Source organism: Denticeps clupeoides, chromosome 4 (genome assembly GCF_900700375.1).
Source record: "Denticeps clupeoides chromosome 4, fDenClu1.1, whole genome shotgun sequence".
Lineage (NCBI taxonomy): Eukaryota > Metazoa > Chordata > Actinopteri > Clupeiformes > Denticipitidae > Denticeps > Denticeps clupeoides.
The window spans coordinates 11,465,215-11,484,907 of NC_041710.1; the positions used below are offsets into that span (position 1 = coordinate 11,465,215).

The following is a 19,693-nucleotide window of genomic DNA, read 5'->3' on the forward strand; positions in this document are numbered from 1 at the left end:
TTTGTAATTCAAAATCCATCTAAACCGAATGAGAATTCCTGGTGTCTTCCTCTTGTAAGTCACTTTGGATAAAAGCGTCTGCCACGAAAAGTAAAGTAAAAGTAATGTAAAGTAAAGATTCACATTAAAACACCAAAAAGAACACTAGTCCCTTTTAATGTATTAAGTTCATTTACAATTTCACCAGTTATATTATATATCACGCTCTTATTTAATCATATGATTATTCATTTCATTATGTAATATTATTTTATCTAATTTTGAAAAATTTGGGGTTCCATAAAAAACACATGTGTATTGAAAAAAAAACTACGCTTCCGGTACGATATGTGGCGCTAAAGCGCTTTACAACGCTGCGCACAACCAACTCGGATGTTTCCCGGCAGCCTCCGCGCCGCCGCCGTTTGACGTAATTTTGGCGCCTGATCTCTTAACGCGGCCAGTGCGGATGAGAACTACTCAGCTAAACGACTGTTGCGATTTTTTAATATTACTATAAAAACTTGGTGACAACATGCAGAGGAGCATTGCGTAAGTGTTTCGGGGATTTGTTCGTTCTTCGGAGTATGACAGATATAACAGCAAACACTCTATAAGCAACATTATATCATGAACATTTAGCGCCTAAATCGGGACCTTAAACTCAACTTCTGCAAATTGCCTGAAGGGTTGAAATTAAAGTGTACTGCTGATTTCTCCTAAAATCTCGTTGACTGTGTTTTTGTGGGCTGTGGTGACTGTCATCTCAGTGCTTTGTTCCAAGTCCTCTTCCTGGAGGATTTTAGTTTTTCTTTTTCTTCCCGTCCATAGATCCTTCTTCCAGCCACTGAAGGGCAAAGAGAAAAATGGCGACAAGCTTAAAGTGAAGTCAGAGTGAGTGTCTGCTGTCATTACCTGCTTTACTAGAGAATATTTTTAATATCAGTGAAATCAAGGAAGTGGGTTGTATAACTTTCACTTCTCAATTTTGCACAAATTTTCACTTTACTTTACACATTTGCACACCTTCACCCTACCTGTGAAACATATTTTATGTTTAAAAACATAACATTTTAATATTTGGTTATGTTTGCAATATTTGCATATTTGTTCCACTTGAATACTCTCAATATTTGCAATATTGAGGTCTATAGCAGTCACAAAAGCCTTTCACTGCATATCATACCATGTATGACTGTGTACATGACAAATAGAATTTGAAATTTGTATAAGATGCCATATCAACATTCTCTTGCTAATTGCCTTGAACTGAAATTTCTAGGACAGTAAAAAGCCCTCTTAAGCCTCAGAATGGAACCCAGGAAGCTGATTCGCCTGTAAAGAAACTGAGCAAACGCAGCAGGCCAATACTTGACAGTGATGACGATGATGACCAGCCCACAGGGAAAGAGCAGACGACCAATAAAAATAAAGACGAGCCTGTCAAAGCTGCTAAGGAAAAGGTCAAGAATGAATATGTTTTCTGTTAGTAAATGCCAGAGTGTTATTGTGTACTGTGTTTGAACTGTGTGTGTGTTTTTTTCTCAATTTGATGAATTTGCAGGAAGAATTAAAGGAGTCACCCTCCCCAGTCTCACCAAAAGCGTCTTTTACAACCGTGATCCCTGCAACTCCTGCAGATTCTTCCATTCCAGAGACACCGGTCACCCCATCTTCTGAGTCCCCTTCCTGTATCCCTAAACGTAAAACTGGTGTGTTTTTGTTTTCTATTTTTGCTTTTATAAGTTTTTTTACATTTGCATTTTAATTTTGTCGCTTATTACATTTACTTCAGCAAGGAAACATTTCCCCAAAAGAAAGTTGGACAGTAGGAGTGATGGCGAGATGGAAAAGGAGGAGGAGACAGAAACAGAGGAACAAGATGGCCAGGAAAGTAAAAGAGCCAAGATAGAGGAGACTCGAGAGGAACCTGGTGAGTATTTCAATATTGATCTTGTACAAATATGGTTCGATCCTGTTGTCCTTCAAACCTTCTGGATTTTTAACATGTTTAACACCTGGTCATAATTGGAAATTTTCTGTCAGAGGTTCCTCCATGAATCAAATTTATGTATGTTGGTGTTATATCTGGTTAAAATGTATTTTTACACCCAGTTCAGTGATTGGCTTTGCTGTTCATGTGTACAGAGAATGAAGATGAAATGGAGGTGGAACAGGAGGAAGACAAAAGCGAGAAGTCTGCCATATCACAGGTCGAGACTGAGAACAAGAGTCCTAAAAGCTGTGTCAAACTAGTGAAGCAGGAGAGGGAAACTGAGGAAGAACAGAAGGAGAAAGATGGAAAGAAAAAAGAAATCAGCAGTTTCTTTAGTGAGTTTTTCCACAATGTACTTCACTTCACATCCGTTTTTGTCCACAAAATGTGTAATTTAAAGTTCCTAGGTGAGCCGTCCCCTTAAGTTTGCTTAAAAAAAAATAACACACTTGTGTGACACTTTTCCACACGTTTGGCTGACCATTAATTGTATTCTTGCTGATTTATTTATCTTGATCACCATCTAGAAATGGTCAGTGTTAGCAATCTGCCAAAAGCATGAAAAAGAGCGAGATAAGAGTTCTTAAAATCTGCAACCAAAAGCAGACTTTGTTTGCCAAGGTTCTTCACTTTATCTAATAAAAGAATGGAGGTGCACAGCAGCTTTTAATTTGTGTTCTGTATGATGAAATAGATGATTTCACCACCATGAGCCTTGGCTTATTTCGTTGCTACCATATTTTAATTGGAAATATTAATGAAGACTCTTGTCTGATCAGATTAGAGACTGGTAAAATATGCATTAGTGTGAGTTTATTAATGAAAACTTCACTTGAATGCAGCTTCTGACTTAAAGGGCTGTGATGTTCAAGTCAAAACATAACAATGGCCTAAAATCAACCAAAACTGGTCTGTGTTTATCTCCATTTGAAACTTTTCTTCCCTAGCTCCCAGGAAGGCTGCAGTCAAGCTGGAAAAAACAATAGAGAAGAATGAGCGGGACGGAAAAAAGGATGCAAAGAAGACAGACGAGAAGGAAAAAAAGAGGTTAGAGGATGTACAGTGCATGTGTATGTAAATTTTTTTTTATTATTATATCTTTCAGAGGGACAACAATGTATTACAATACATTGTAATACAGTGAAATTTGCTGTCCCCCCCCATAACAAAACATGCAGACATTAATGTCTAAACTGATCACAACAGTGAGTGCCTCCAAATTCCACACAAAGTGTCAATATTTTGAGGGATTATTTTCCAGCACTGAACTGTAATTTGATTAGTTTAAATAGCAAAATAAGACCGTCAGGATACTCTGTGGAATTTGTGCCAAAGTTATTGAACAAAAATATCCATGTTGTTTTGCAAATCTTTTGCATTGCCAGAAGTCATTATTAGTCATATTTTAAATAAATATTTAGCAAAAATTAAACAAAGAAAAAAATTACTGACATGAGAATTTATATCCAAATTATTTATGTAATCATGTAAACATTTTGTTTTTTTATTTCTTTGACTGCTCTTTTACTCTCTCACTGCTGGCTTTGCGATTATGCCACCCCGTTTCTCATAAGCGTTGAGTTTTGACAAACCTCACGTATGGGCAGGTCTTCCTGTTTGTCAAACTCTCGCTTCTAGTACTGAACAACGTCTGGGGCACAGAGCTGTCGCTCAAATTTTTTCTGTTTCACAATTGTATTCATTTTAGTTGTCTGCAGTTTAGACATTAATGGCTGCATTTTAGTTATTTTGAGGGAGCAACAAATTTACATGGTTTTTAGAAGTTGTAGACTACTTTACACTATATCAGAAAGTGGCACATCTTCAGTGTTGCAAAACAAATATCTAATATTTACTTTTGTTGCTTCTGTTAGATACTGTATCTTTATAATGATATTCTGGCAGCTTTGTGGGAAATGTTTACTTCAAAATTTCTGCGTCTGCAGTGAGAAGGGGAACGACTCTTCCGATCAGAGCCAGTATGATCCATCAAGAGCAAGATATCACCCCATTGACCATGCTTGCTGGAGCAGAGGACAGAAGTAAGCCTCATTCAGTCAGTATTGGTCAGGAGAGGTGGGACAACAAATTTGATCAGTATATTGGGATACCAATTTTAAGTTTTTAAGACTTACCACAGGGTATAGCAGTCTAAAGTGTGGTGAAATCATTGATATTGAGGGACAGCATATCAATATTTTCTGGCAGAGTGGGATTCTTTGTGATCCCCCACCTTGGTTAGGAAATCAGAAATCTTTTTATTTATCTTTTTTTTTTTTTTTTTTTTTGACATACCATCTGTTTATATTGGTTTCTCTTTTGCACAGGGTCCCCTATCTTGCTGTTGCCCGCACTTTTGAAAAAATAGAGGAAGACTCTGGCCGGTGTGTCTCCTTTGGTGCTCTCACAGTGTCTCTCTTTTTTTATGTTTATTGTGATTTTAAACTGTTCTTGTATTTTTCCAGGCTGAGAAACATAGAGACACTTTCCAATCTCCTCCGATCTGTGATTCTGCTCTCTCCAGGTAATTTAGACAGATTTTGACTTGTTTTGGGATTGACTCTTCTTTCATGGGTTTTGCCATAGAAATAAATACAGTGCATCTGGAAAGTCTTTAGAGCGTATCACCTTTTGCACATTTTTTTATGTTAAAGCCTTATTCCAAAATGGATTCAATTAATTTTGTTCTTCAGAATTCTACACACAACACCCCATAATAACAATGTGGAAAAAAAAGTTTATGTGAGATTTTGGCAAATTGATTAAGGATAAAGGAATCACGTATTCACGGCCTTTGCTCAATACTTTTTCAATGCAAGTCTGGGCTCTGACTCGGCCGCTCAAGGACATTCACAGAGTTGTCTTGAAGCCACTTCTTTGATATTTTGGCTGTGTGTTTAGGGTCATCCTGTTGAAAGATGAACTGTCGACCCAGTCTTGGAGCAGGTTTTCATCCAGGTTGTCCTGATTAGTCTCTCAGTTCCTGCAGCTGAAAAACATCCCCACAGTATAATGCTGCCATGCCTCACTGTAGGGGTGGTGTTGTCCTGGGGATGAGCAGTATCTGGTTTCCTCCGAATGTTACGCCTGGCATTCACACTAAACTTTGTCTCATCAGACCAGAGAATTTTGTTTCTCATGGTCTTAGAGTCCTTCAGGCTCCTTTTGGCAAACTCCAGGTGGGCTGGCATGTGGTTTTTACTAAGGAGTGGCTTCCGTCTGACCACTCTACCATACAGGCCTGAATGGTGGATTGCTACAGCGATTGCTGTCATTCTAGAAGGTTCTCCTCTGTCCACAGAGGACCTCTGGATCTCTGACAGAGTGACCATTGGGTTCTTGGTTACCTACCTGACTGAGGATTGTATAATTGTGTAGTGTCCTGTGCTTATGGTCCTCAATTGGCCTGATAATGTTTTCTGTCAGGTTCTGGTAGCTGAATATTATTTGTAGTGCCATGTTGATTCTGCCATGATTCTGGAATGCTGCTTGAAGAAAGCCAGAAGAGATTCTTTCACTTCCCTTGAGGGTTTGAGCTCAGAGCCCTCTGCATTTTCTTGCCGTTTTAATTCAGAGGTACTATGAATGAGAAACGCTCTATCAGGACAGGACTGGTAAGCCCCGCTCAGAGGCTTTTAAAGGGTTCTTTTAAGAATGATCCTTGCACTAAAGAAGTCTTTTGGATTTATGTTCTTGACTAATGTCTGCAGCAGTGAGGAATTCAGCAATTAAAGAGTGGGGTACTTGGCCAGTCATGGCGTAGGAAGTCGACTGAGGTTGGAACTGTGGTCCCCTTGAACAAGTTACCGTCCCCACAAACTTCTCTCTGGACACATTTTGTCGTCTATACAATGTGCTGTGCTTGCTGTCTATCACAATGACTAAAACAATCACTTTTACATGACCTCACATTCATGACGAGGACTATGCATAGGCAAAAATGTGATTAGTGCGTTCTCCATGGCATGAGTTTTGCACGGATGATGCAACTTTGTTATTTTTTCGAGAGGAACCGATATTTCTGCAGCAGGCCAGTATAATCAAAATCTCTCCCGTTGGATAATGTATATTGCAATCTGTTTATACCGTGCAGCCCTAGAAATCACAATGCACACACTAGATCTTTTGTTAATTCTCAGCTCCTCAGTGGAAGCTGACACCTCAATATCTGGCTTATGATCAATTGTGAAACTATATTTGTATGGCAAATTACAATTCTTCTTTTTTGCATTCATAAGCAGGCAAATAAAAAAATCTTTGTTACTTTTTTTCATGTTAAACGCTGATATTGTCGTTTTTTATTAGTATTCTGTTAAATTAGACCTCCTTTTTTATGTGCCCCGTGTGAATGGGGGTGGCTTTTGGGCCTTGCTAATTGGGGGTAAAAAGTAAGTGGGTATTTTCTTTTTCTTTCCAGATGATTTGCTGTGCTGTGTATACCTGTGTCTGAACCAGCTTGGCCCCGCCTATGAGGGCTTGGAGTTAGGGGTCGGCGAGACAGTGCTGATGAAAGCTGTTGCCCAGGCTACTGGTGAGGCCGTGTTCATATGTGCATACTATTGTCCCAGGCTGGCCTCAGCTGTGCATATATTTGAATTTTAACAACGATTCCCCCTTCCACTTGTATGCAAAAAGCTGATTCTCTGAGCAGAGTTGAACAGACAATACACGCTAAAGTGCTTATTTAGCTGTAAGTAAACTCACACATAATTACACTAGACACCGATCTCCCCAGTGATTTTAATTATTTATTAAAAAAAAAAAAAAAAAAGACTCCTACCCACCTCTAATGTCCCTCACTTTGATTCTCCAAAGCTGTATTGTCACCTCTTTTCTGTCCTCCTTGTTGCCAGGGCGACAGCTGGACAAAATCAAGGCAGAGGCTCAGGAGAAGGGTGACCTGGGATTGGTGGCTGAGAGTTCCCGTAGCAACCAGAGAATGATGTTTGCGCCAGCCAATCTGACTGTAAAAGGCGTTTTCAGCAAGCTGAAGGAGATTGCAAATATGAGTGGCAATTCTGTAAGTATAATGACCTTAGAATGAACTTTCACATATGCAGAATTGATGTAACACATTCTGCAAAGAGTGCTTTCTTTTTTTTTTTTCACAAATAGCATTTTTAGCTATAACAATACTAGATAAGTATATCAAATTCAGTACATCAACACTGAATATCCTTAACTATAAATTATTGTGGTCTAGAAATTCATTATAACTATGTAATTCAGCAACAACATTAAAACCACCTGCTAATATTGGACCCCCTTGTGTGATCAAAACTCTGACCCTTTGAGTCATAGACTACACCTAGGATAACCAGATACATAGAGACAATGTGTGGTAAGAGTAGTACTATGATCTGTGTGGCACAATGTGTGATCGCTTAACAATGCAAATTAGTTAACAAAGAAGCTTTGATATTAATCTATCTCCTACAGTGTTTTATTCAGCAGAACAGCAGCTTGACCACAAATGATACACTACTGATTACTGGCATCCTAGTAGGCCTAGTATAATTCTAGTACAGTACCAGTTTACTGGTTTAGTGGTCCTATCATCTGCTAACGTATATCTTTTCTCTAAACCTATAAAAAAAAGATGTGGTGTGGTGCTGGTCATTAGAAGCAGGTTTTTATCCGACAAATAAAATCACCACTAAAAATACGGAACATTATCTCAATGTGGGTCAAATGCTATACTGTACAATGCAAAGCAGGACTAGGGCTCTATCTGGAAGCAGAATGTTTGTGGCAGATGCTTTAAAGATGTCATTCACCCACACTGGCCAATGGAAATGGCCAGCAATCCTGCGCATCTCAGAGAGATCACCACTGAAGAACACAAATGAGTTTTAGTTTTAAAACTCATGATTTAAAATTTATGATGAGCAAAGTACCTTTTCAGAATGTTATGTTTTTGGAATTGTAACTATTACAATGCGATATAGTTAAATTACAACATGATGTTGCTATATTACTTCTGTCACCGTAATGACATAAACCTTTTTATTTTACATATATTATCATTCCCTTAGCAATTGTGATAGATGGAGTGAGTAACTATAGTGTCATGTAAAGTGAAACAAATTAGTTTTAAACCTACCTTTTAAATCTCAAATTGCATATATGATGCCAAAATGTGCCAAAATGGATATTCTGGAAAATCCACATACATATTTCCTATAATATCTCCAAGCATTTTTTTACTGCAGTTATGGTCACTATGGATGGCTTGAGGTTTGGAGTTGCCACAGCGCCTTTACAGCTTTACATTGCTAAATCGCTGTAAAGATTTTTATTGTTTGTTTTTTTTATTTAATTTTCTTCTGATACAGTAACATATATGTTGATTCCTTCACCTCTACAGTAATCTCAGAAATATAATTCTGTGATCATTATAAAAATAACAATCATTCTAATGGACCATGTAATTTCTCAGTATGTGATTTTTGAGCAGGGATTTCTGACAAGGGCTCAAGGTTTAAATCATTTAAGTTGGGAAGCGTGGATAAACCAAGTTTATCCAGAGAAATTCATTTTGGGCATTGATTAGTACCTGCAACAATCTTTAGGCAGGTGGTACATGTCAAAGCAAAATCCGCATGAATGCAGGGTCCAAGATTTCCCAAACACGAGTGTCACACAGCTTCATGGCTGTTTTGCTGTCCCATGGTGCATATTGCACACTTCCTTTTCCCAGATAAATGGCAGATACATGCATTAATATGAAGAAAATACTATATAAGTCAGTCGTAGTCACCTTTCATTGATCCATGGCCATGTCCTAATGCTCATGTGGCCTCTGTAGGAGTTATTAATGTGTGAATTCATGTGATTTACCTGCCAGTGTTTTTGTTTATGCTGCGTCTGGCTGGTGTGTAACATCATGAATTGACTGTCTCCAACACTTAACATTTTAACGTGATGACCCTCTAAAATGCAACTGTACTGGAGGGCTTTGAAGACATCAGTGTGAGCATGCCAGCAGGGTCTGCTTCATTCCGATTTTCACTGTCCCCTTTGTACACAGCTGCCTTCAGAAATAATAAGGGCAAACTATGGTACTGATGCAGTGTATCTATGTGTGTGTTTTTTTCCATACGACTAGGCAATGAATAAGAAGATTGACATCATCAAGGGCCTGTTCGTGGCCTGTCGATTCTCCGAGGCAAGATACATAGTCAGGTCAGACTCTTGAGCTTGTTGCCATCAGACTGGCTTTTTAAAAAAATGATCTTGTTTTGTTACTTTTAGTTTTATTTTCTGCATATTGATTTGCACACATTTTGGTGTGTAATCGACAGGTCACTTGCTGGGAAACTGAGAATTGGATTGGCTGAACAGAGTGTTCTGGCTGCTCTCTCTCAGGCTGTTTGCTTGACCCCACCAGGACAGGGTATGTTGGTTTGTGAAACCAGGATCTACCTGTTCTGTCAGCAAATAACATTCACATTTTCACACTAACAAGGTTATAACCATAGCAGTAGCATTTCACCAGCAGCTTTCAGTAAAATAAATAAGGTAATCTCATTTTAGATTTAAAACATGCTAGTTTGTGGAATAAAGATGTTTTGTAATCCCAGTTAGAGGCATTACTAAATATGGGGAAAAATGTATCATGATTATTTGTGGTAAATTGTTCACCATTGGATGGCACAAAAATGCCTTTAGAAATTCTGTAAAGAGAAGAAAAAAAAAAGGTATTTCTTATTGCCTAGCAAGATTATAAGATTTAGAATATTATTTTCCCTCCCTGGTAACAATAGTTTAGATATGTGGTTGAGTTTAGTAATTCAGTGATCTTTGTCTAATATTGTTCACGATATCTGAGTCTGTTCAGAAGTGCAAGGAAAATGTGTTCTTTGCTGGCATATCTGGCTTGACATTAATGCTGTTTTTTGGGAGACCTGAATATGATTATGGTTGCATAGAAACAGCAATGTAGAATATTCGTGATAACATCATAATTGTGTGACGCTAACTGTTTTGCCAATGGCATTTGTGCCATCCTCTAGTTAACTGTGACATTAACATGCACAAACATTTTGCCATTTGCCATTCTGTGGTTTCACAATGATATAATTCTTCACTAGGCGATTTGGTGTAAGATGAACTTGCAAGTTCAGGCCTTCAGACTGGGAAAAAAAAAGTTTGGTGGGTGGGTTACTTAACCTGATGGAAATGCCACATTGTGTCTGTGTAGGGGTCATGCAGCTGAAATGTAATTAATTCCACCAGACAAAATCCCTTAGGATACTTGTAAGAACCTTAAATGAGCATGTCATGGCTAAAAGCTCACAGATCACATGCTTGAGTCTGTCCTCTACACAGTGGCCTACTTGTTGAATCCTGAGTGTAATCAATAATGGAGCTGTGTGAGAGTGATTCATGAGTACAGAAAGTGTTTGGTTCCTGTCGTTGCAGATCAAGGTGGCGTAGCTGAGGGAGCTTTTGGGTATTGCGTAATGACACTAAATAAATTAAATGTGAATTAAAATTCATGCACTGCTACCCATTTATCTAATTTCAGATTTTGATTAGAGATGTCAAGGAAGCCGATATGTTGTGCTACTGAAGTGTACATGTTATCTCTAAGGCATTATCTGATGCACCCGACTTCCTGACACTTAATTTTAACCTTGTGTTACCTTCTCACCTCTTTATTCATATTTCTAGACACAACAGTATCTTCACATGAATTGTTTATGGCTGCTTAAAATAGTGGGTCTGTGCTGAACATCTAGTCTATAGTACAAAGATAACATGGAAATTCAATTAAGATTAATATTAATTCAGAACTTGTTTCATAGCTTTTATTGTGTGGATCAGACAGATGTAGCATGGACAATCCTTTCTATGAAATATTGCTGCAAGATTGATGAAATGTTGTTTCTGTGTTCCCAGAATTCCCTCCAGCTGTGACTGATGCGGGGAAATGCATGAGTTCGGAAGGCAGGCGAGCATTGCTGGATGAGAAAGGCCTTATCCTCAAACAGACTTACTGGTGTGTTTTTTTTAATTCCTAATTTTATAATCATTATATACTGTTACAGATCCCAATTTAATCAGAAGGTTTGAATCCCGATCCGCCAAGGTGCCACTGAGCAAAGTTGACTGTCCCTGTAATAACTAATTGTAAGGTGCTAAGGATAAGGGTGACTGATAAATGCCATAAATGTAAATGTATACATAATTAATGCTTATTTAACTGATTTAATTGGGATAAAATTACAGGCCTCCATGTTTCTCCATGTTGTATTTTTACATACTACATTATTAGAGAGTTGTATACTTTCTCTTTGTAGTGTTGTTTCTAATTGCATAGCTGAAATGCTAAATGCAGTATATTAACCTGTCACAATTATTCTTCATAAAGGAGAGCATGGACTCCACTAATTGTTTTGCTGCTGTTATTGTAGTGAGATGCCCAACTATGATGTCATTGTACCAGTCTTGCTGAAGGAAGGCATTGATGAACTGCCTAATCACTGCAAGCTCACTCCAGGTAATAGCCAGGCGCCATATACAAACTCTAGGTCGCAGCCGGTCTTATGAAACTCACTCTCTGTAATTGCCTTTCATGACGAGTGATCCCCAGGGAACAGCTTTTTTGATCATGTTATACATTTTAACTGTTCTGCATGATCTTTAACGGTACTTAGCATTTAAAAAAAACATTTAATAAGATGAACCCTCAGCTGCAGTCTAGGTTAAATAATCATTTACTATGACCTGACTGATTTTACTTATTTTAGTTGTGATGCTCTTTCTTATTTCAAAGGGGCCACTAAATGATGTTTTGTAATCTCTGTCTGGTTTAGGGGTTCCACTCAGACCAATGCTGGCCCACCCAACCAAAGGAGTAGGAGAGGTGATGAAGAGGTTTGATGAGGCAGCGTTTACATGTGAATACAAATATGACGGCGAGAGAGCCCAGGTGTGTGTGTACGTGTGGGTTTTTTGCAGGCACAGTGCCACAAGGGGGCACTCGAGCTCCATGTGGTTAAATGTCTTGCCGTTGGATCCACAGGAGGAGAAAATCCTCTTGATTGAATCGTCTTTGATGTAACAATCCTTGACAGATCCACATCTTGGAGAATGGTGAGGTGCACATCTTCAGCCGCAACCAGGAAGACAATACCAGCAAGTACCCTGACATCGTATCACGAATTCCACAGGTAACATACACATAATTTGTTCCTTGTAAAGCAAATACTGCTTTACCTTATTTACATTAATAAAAGACATTCTCAAAATATTGTATTCTTTTTTCATGACATTTTAAACAAGTATCCCAATCAAAACTAAACTATTTAATTTCTACTATAGGAAATGTAGAAATTTGGTTACCACTTGTTTCACCTCCCTTTCATCTTCCCAGGTGAAGAAGGACTCAGTGGTGTCCTGTGTTCTGGACGCCGAGGCTGTGGCGTGGGACAGAGAGAAGAAGCAAATCCAACCTTTCCAGGTGCTCACCACCCGCAAGAGGAAGGTGAGAGATGGAGAAGGAGGGAGGGGGGCCCGATCGGGCAGATGGTGTGGGGGAGCAATGGGAAGAAAAACATGTGATGAGAGCGAGGGTGGAGGAATGTTCTAGAGAAAGAAACTCTTTTTGTGAGTTGTGTTAGTAGAGTGGGTAGAGTTTGATTTATTTAGTTTCCTTTTTTGTGTGTGTGTATATCACAGGATGTGGATGCGTCAGACATCAAGGTGCAGGTGTGTGTGTATGCCTTTGACCTGCTCTACCTCAATGGAGAGGTAAGACCTGGTAAAAAAAAACTAAATTATAGTTGATCAATATTAAAGTCACCAGGAATATGAGTCTTTGTTTTAATTTTGTGACCTCAGATTGCTTCCTTCTTACCTTTCTCTCTCTTTATCTCTGTCTTTTTCACTCACTCACTCACTCAGTCATTGGTGCGGCAGCCTCTGCTGAAGCGCAGGGCTCTTCTGAAGGAAAGCTTTGAGGAGAGGGAGGGCGAGTTTGTCTTTGCTCGATCACTTGATTCTGATGACACAGACACAATCGCAGAGTTCCTGGAGCAGTCTGTCCGAGGTGTGTAATGTCATGATCGGTGTGGCTGCTCTTACTTTTTGTGTGTGGCTGAGTGTGTTAAATGTTGTCTTTATTTTTTAGACTCTTGTGAGGGTCTTATGGTAAAGACCCTAGAGAAAGATGCCACCTATGAGATTGCCAAACGCTCCCATAACTGGCTGAAGGTATATTTCTACAGAAATAACACACTGTGCTCTGTACAGGGTGGTGTAATGGCATTATGTTTTTCTGGGCTGTAAAATAAAATCCCCTGTAGCTGGAATACTGATGTGTGTAGAACATCTAAGGTCAGTCAGATCCTCTTCCCATTTAACTCTGTTGGATCAAGTCAAGTAGTTTATTGTCATATGCACAGAGTATAATGAAATTCTTGTTTGATTACAATCTCTACAGACATATAGGACGTCTTCCAGGACATACTAATGCAACAATACCAAAAACACAGCTTTAACTTTCAACTGAATGTGAAACTTGCTGTAGGGGGATGATCTCAATATTGTGTGTATTTAAAAAAAATCTGACCATATGAATATAAATCAATGTCTATATAAGTACATTTTTCATAATAAGTGTGTAAGTTAGATAACATAAAGGGTCAGTGCTCTGTAAAGTGTTGTTTTCTACAGCACGTGATGAGGTGACAATTTTTATTCTCCTGCCAAATGGCAGAATAGAGAAAAAGGACAGTGCAGGGTGCCTACGGTCCTCCGTGACATGCTTTGTCTTTCTGAGACAGTGCGTGGTGTAAATGTCCTTTATTGCAGAGAGTGGTGTGCCGATGATCCTCTGTCGTCATGGTGAGCAGTGTAACCTAAAAAACGATTTTCAACTTGATAGAATCTTTCATCCTGCCTCTGCCCTCGGTTCTGACAGTTGCTGCTTTGCCCCACAGTCTCATTAAAAAATGTGACACGCGCTGTCCCCTTCACATACCTGACTGACGTTAACTGTTTCCTCTCCAGCTGAAGAAGGATTACCTGGAAGGGGTCGGGGATACGGTGGACCTGTGTGTGATCGGGGCCTACCTAGGGAAGGGGAAGAGAGCTGGGAGCTACGGAGGATTCCTGCTGGCTTGCTACGATGAAGAGAATGAGGAATTCCAATCCGTCTGTAAGGTGTGTGCCGGTTGTGTGTGACATGCCGCCCACTGTTGATGAGGGTTTATATTCATCACTCTTATATTCAAGTTTTTGACTTCAGAGCTGAAGTGACTCATAGTGTGTGGGAGTGTGTGTGCAAGTGTGAGATTAATATTTCTCTGTTTTTGCAGATTGGAACTGGATTCAAGGATGAGGACCTTGAACAACATTATAATTTCTTGAAGGTAGAGGGTGCAAATGCAGTATGGAATTTTATTCTAATCATTTCCAGGTCTGGTTCTAGTTTATATTGACATTTTATTTAAAATAAAATGAATCATTTCTGAGCGTTTCAATCAATCATTTTGTGTTTCATGGCATTTGTAGCAGGTAGCCAGTTCTGCTTATTAGAGAACCAACTTCATGTCGATGAAATCAAGGGCAAAAAGTCTGCACAATCGCTCTGCCCCAGGTGCTTTATAACGGAAGCTGAACCAGATCCAGACATGCAATGTCACATTAGTTTGAAGGAAAATATTGCAGTAGGTTTGAGTTGCATGCGGACTTAGAATCTTTACAAAGCTGTACGTTGAATTAAGCCGTTTATGAATTATGCAGTGATGTTTCAGTTTTTGTGTAAGGAATCCTTGCAGCTGAGTTTGTTACATAGACACCATAAATAAACAAGGCTGTACAGACACTGTAAATGTAAAAAAATATATATTTATTATTGTTCAGTTTTTAATGAAAAATAATACTGCTGCTGTCAGTATACTCATCTATTTCCACCCATTTTCTGCAGTCCTAATGTCTTCTTGTAAATGGGAATGTCAGCAAACTTCACAAACATCAGACACGTTATGGTTGATATAATGGCAGGAAAATATTTAAGTGAAAGTTAGGATATTTGCAAATCCATACAAGGTACATTTTTGCTGCTGCTGTTGTTTCTCAGATAGATAGGGTTAGTAAATCTGATTTAGAGATACTTATGGTCTACACATTGGTGTGAACATGTTTGAGTGTGTGCTTTTCTGTTCACTTTTGTGAACCTTTGTTTGGTCTTAGGAACACATCTTGCCCAAGCCACGTCCCTATTACCGTGTGGACCAGTCAGCAGAGCCAGATGTGTGGCTGGATGCAGTGCAAGTGTGGGAAGTGAAATGTGCTGACCTGTCACTTTCCCCGGTCTACAAGGCTGCAATGGGACTGGTCAGTGAGTCCTTAAGGTTTAAATGAACCTGTATGATAATCATATTACCACTTCAAAAACATTTTCTTTAAAATTATTTTAAATATATTTAAGATTATTTACATTTTATCATGAAAAGGGTGCCTTGAATCTCATGTATTTTGTAAAAAAAAAAAAAAAAAATTGTACAATCAGTGAAAACATGGCTACATTGTAGAATGTATTTATTTCTTCATTTTTGTGTTTGTGTCTGTGTGACTTTATTTGGAATCTTGTATTTCCAGGTGGATCCAGAGAAAGGCATTTCTCTCCGCTTCCCACGATTTCTCAGGATCAGAGATGACAAAAAAACAGAGGATGCCACCACAGGAGCACAGGTAACACATTTATTACACAGCACAATGAGCAATGCTGGCAATTACTCTGTTAGAAAAGGTGCATAAGGAAACGGTCTTTAGATGCACAGTTAATCTAGTATCTATAGAGCTCAGTTAACCCCAAAACCAAAGATCACCCCATTAGCATAGTAGTGTGGGAAACCGATTGTCCCAGGTAACCCAAATACAGAAGAACAGTTAATCAAATCTTTACAAGAGCACAGATAATGCTGTTTCTATAGAAACCTGGAAAACCTAGTTACCCCAGTTAAGGGCAGATGGCCACACAATTTTATAAATTCCTGTACAGTCTTGCCACACATGCACAGTCAAAATAATTAATGTAATTATATTTACTTTTGAAGTTGAAATTTACTTTGTCATTTCAGCTATATACATGTTAGACAGTACAGTTACATACTGACATAAAGTGCATGTGTGCGATACAGACAAACTGGGCTACATAAAATTCAAACGGGACATGGGCAATGCAAGATTAACATTAAAAAAAACATGTAGACAACAATGAGACAGACAGCGCTAAACAAGTGAAATGAACAATAAATGTGCAAAGTAAAATAGTGCAAATATTACTTAATATGTGCGACATCGTTTGACATCTTTTTTGTTCTTTATTGCATAATATTAGTATACCTGGTGTTCCTCTACATGGAAAATATTTTATTACATTTATAGTCTATACATCTTAATTAAACCAATATAATGATTTAAAACTCTTGTAGACTTAAATATATTTCACACAGCAAGATAAATGTAATTGATGTGAATACAGGTTCACACAGTTTTCATTTTTGGGAACAATAGTTTATGTTACAATATGCAGTGACATCAAGTTCAAATCAGGGTTTGTGTGAATTTTTGAAGGTTTGAGCTGAAACATTCAATTATCTGGCAAGACTAGTGCGGTCAAACGCACAACACACTGTAGTCCACCAAGTAAACTACACTCGCAAACCAGTTAAGTAAAGAAAAAGAGCAGTAAGGAGTAAAAATGTATTAAAATAAATTGTGGTGGATCAGTATGTTATATTGGAGCTGAATTGTGTAGTGAGCTTCACTAAGTGGTCTTCTTAACTTATCCTGCTAAAAAATATCTGAAATAAACTAGTTATGCCTTTGTCAGTAGGTGGGAGGGTTAATCGGGTGGAAAATGTCTAATTTGCCCCTCCTCACTTGCCCCTCCAGGCTGTCTGCATTGTCTGCCTGTAATGGTTTGAAAAAGCTCAGTTCTCTGCTGACTGGGCCGCTGTAGAGGGAAAATACGTCTTTCTTTCTACATCACGCAATCGCTCCCCTCACTGGTTAGAGCGAAGAAGTGTAATGCCAGTCAACGAGGGAATATTTGAGTATGAAGTGACTGAAGAAGATTGGCTTGAAAATGCCTTTGCTCATGCTGTTGAATAGTGTGCTGTTTGTGTGCTAAATATAGGTGAGGACCAGGTCCAGCCTACACTGCAGTGAAATGGTGTGAGTGTGTAGACATTTACACTGTTCTCTGCACGTTCACGGCACTGTCCTCCAGAGCGGAACAGCACTCAGCCTGCAGCTATGTTGTTCCCCTCACCGGCCCTGTCACATTATCGGAAAACAGCAGTTTAGCCTCCAGCAAAACGAACAAATATGGCACCCAATGCAAACAAATGCTCCAGTAGCCTGCACACCTTCTGGAGAGCTTCTAGATGTTCATACCCTGGGTATGAGCATCACAGATGAGATGATTTTAAGTTTGTACTAATAAATTTGATTATAGATGCTTCCGTTTTTTGTTTTTGTTTTTTTTTCCAGATTGTGTAGTAAAAAGGGATGCGGTGCAGATTACACGGTCATTTAACAGCTCTGATGTTGCAGTGTGCTTGGTTAATGTAGTGGTTTTTCCACCTATATGCATTTGACCATCTGTGTTGCACAGGTTTTAAGCAGGTTAATTTGATTTGTTGATCAAGTTATGCAAATGTTTCAAGTGCAAGAGAAAAATGGTTCAGTTGGACCGTTGTTGCTTTGAAATGGAGTCTGGCTTTTAGTGCTGGGTGATTTTTTAATGTCATTTTAATTTCAATTACAAATTTGGCATTCAGGGATTATTAAAATAACAATTGTGATATAAAACTGAATTTTATGACAGTCCGTTTGTACATACGATGCATTATTTATTTTTACTTCTGTTCTTATTCACATTTTCAAAGATCAAAAAAATCTGTTTATTTGTCCTGATCTCTATTGCTCACATATATCTTACTAGTTTTGAAGAAGTCGTTTTTTTTTTGTTTTTTTTATCAACTATGTTTTTCTCATCGTCTGACTTTTTGAGCTGTTCATTCTGCCTCTTCTTTCTTTCAATTCACAAATCAATGTTTTTCTCCTGCTCTCTCTCTCTGTTTCTGTCAGATTGCTGATCTATACAAGAAGCAGCAGCAAATTCAGAATCAAGGAGACAAACCCGAACTGGAGGATTACTATTGATTTTTTTTTATGCTGAATTGCCTGCTGTGATCAGCTGATTCTGACTTGTCGTTCCCATTGGCTGTAGAATTAGTTGTTTTATTGCTGAAATGAACTCTTTGTGAAATGTCCCAGTTTCTTGTAAATATTCATGAGTCAATCTGAAATAAAATGTTTCATGTTTCTACCCCATAATGATTACCTTTTTTGAAATTTCACACACATTTACATTATTATTCAACTATACTTGTCATATGATTTTTACTTTAAATAAAGATGTTATTTACCTTATTTAAGGTAACACTTGTTTTCTCTTGCCATAGTTAGGTTAAATGTCAATTCCTCTAATCTATCTGAGAAAATATCTTAATGAATGTATTAGCATAATGTATTGCACTTTCTGTACGATGTTTGCTGCTCAGACTTCCCAGAATTTTTTCGAGTTTCGTGTTCTGCGCTTCGTCCCATGTGGTTTATTTGTAACATATGGTATCTTTGTGCCAGTTTCTCCCAGAGCCTGAAACAAATCACGACGACCTCAACCCACAAAACTGTTCACATGTGGGTCATGTTTAACATATTGTGTGAAGGTTTTTCCTTGTGAGTCAGTCCAGCTCTGTGTATCAGTACTTTTGCAGCACAACACTGAGAGCTCACGTTTACCTGTGTGGCACCTGCGATGAAAGCAGACGGGGGAAAGGTAGAAGACAGACTGTACAGAGAATGCACAATAAAAGGCAAACTGAAGCTCGATGGCACCAAGACGAATGCGAGATCTGTCTGTGACACACACACACACACACACACACACACAAACATCCTGCCGCAGACAGCGTATCAGCTCCATCTCACCTTCATTTCTACACGCCCTGTCATCCGGTCCCTGTGCATTTATGCAATGAAATTGTTTTCTTTTTCTTTTGGTCCTTGCTGACACGGTCCGTAAGAAGGATTCATGATTATCTGGATTTTTTATTTTTTTTTGGAACAAATGCTAAATTTAAAGAACAGTGTTTGAAAAGGGCTATTTCTCTCTCTCTCTCTGCCCCCCCCCCTTTCCTTTTGTCATTTGCCACTCCTACTCCCAGCTCAGAACCTCAAACACAATAAATTGTCTTTCAACTCTGAAAACAAAGCCTTTCTTCGCCCGTTTTTTTTTTCTTTTTTTTTTCGTGCGCCTTCTCCCTCATCCATCCCTGCTTCTCTCGCTCTCCTCGCCTCTTTTGGTGCTCTCTGTGACATCCCTGCCATGTGAGATGGAGGGATGGAAGGAGGGAGGGGGAGACAGGCGTCTCCTTTGTCCTGCGGCGCGCTGGGTGAATGTCAGGCCTGTTGTGTTTGTGCCGGAGTGGGGAACGTTCGCCAGCGACCCCCGACCTTTCCAGTTTTGATGAGGTCAGCCTAGTGCCGCCACCCCAGCGGCTCGCCCGGCGCCGAGTGTGTGTTGTTTGTGTGTTCTGCAACTGTATCTGCACTCTCTCCTGCAGGCGTGTGATGTATTCGTCCTTAAGTTCATCAGTAAAGAGTGAAAGGCAGCGCTCTACTATTCAGAAT

General features: G+C 38.9%; 1 protein-coding gene across 1 annotated transcript; it reads left to right on the forward strand.

Moving 5' to 3' along the window:
• Positions 1–370: 370 nt before the first annotated feature.
• On the forward strand, positions 371–18,331 carry lig1 (ligase I, DNA, ATP-dependent). The gene is made up of 27 exons (XM_028976629.1): positions 371–531; positions 811–873; positions 1,262–1,442; positions 1,544–1,691; positions 1,775–1,912; positions 2,128–2,310; positions 2,923–3,022; positions 3,922–4,017; positions 4,303–4,359; positions 4,441–4,499; positions 6,393–6,506; positions 6,829–6,995; positions 9,084–9,160; positions 9,280–9,371; positions 10,880–10,979; positions 11,395–11,480; positions 11,797–11,912; positions 12,058–12,153; positions 12,357–12,467; positions 12,662–12,733; positions 12,887–13,031; positions 13,113–13,195; positions 13,994–14,146; positions 14,302–14,355; positions 15,179–15,322; positions 15,587–15,679; positions 18,086–18,331. The coding sequence occupies exons 1-27, from the start codon at positions 515–517 to the stop codon at positions 18,158–18,160; spliced, it is 2,820 nt and encodes a 939-aa protein (XP_028832462.1). The 5' UTR covers positions 371–514; the 3' UTR covers positions 18,161–18,331.
• Positions 18,332–19,693: the final 1,362 nt, after the last annotated feature.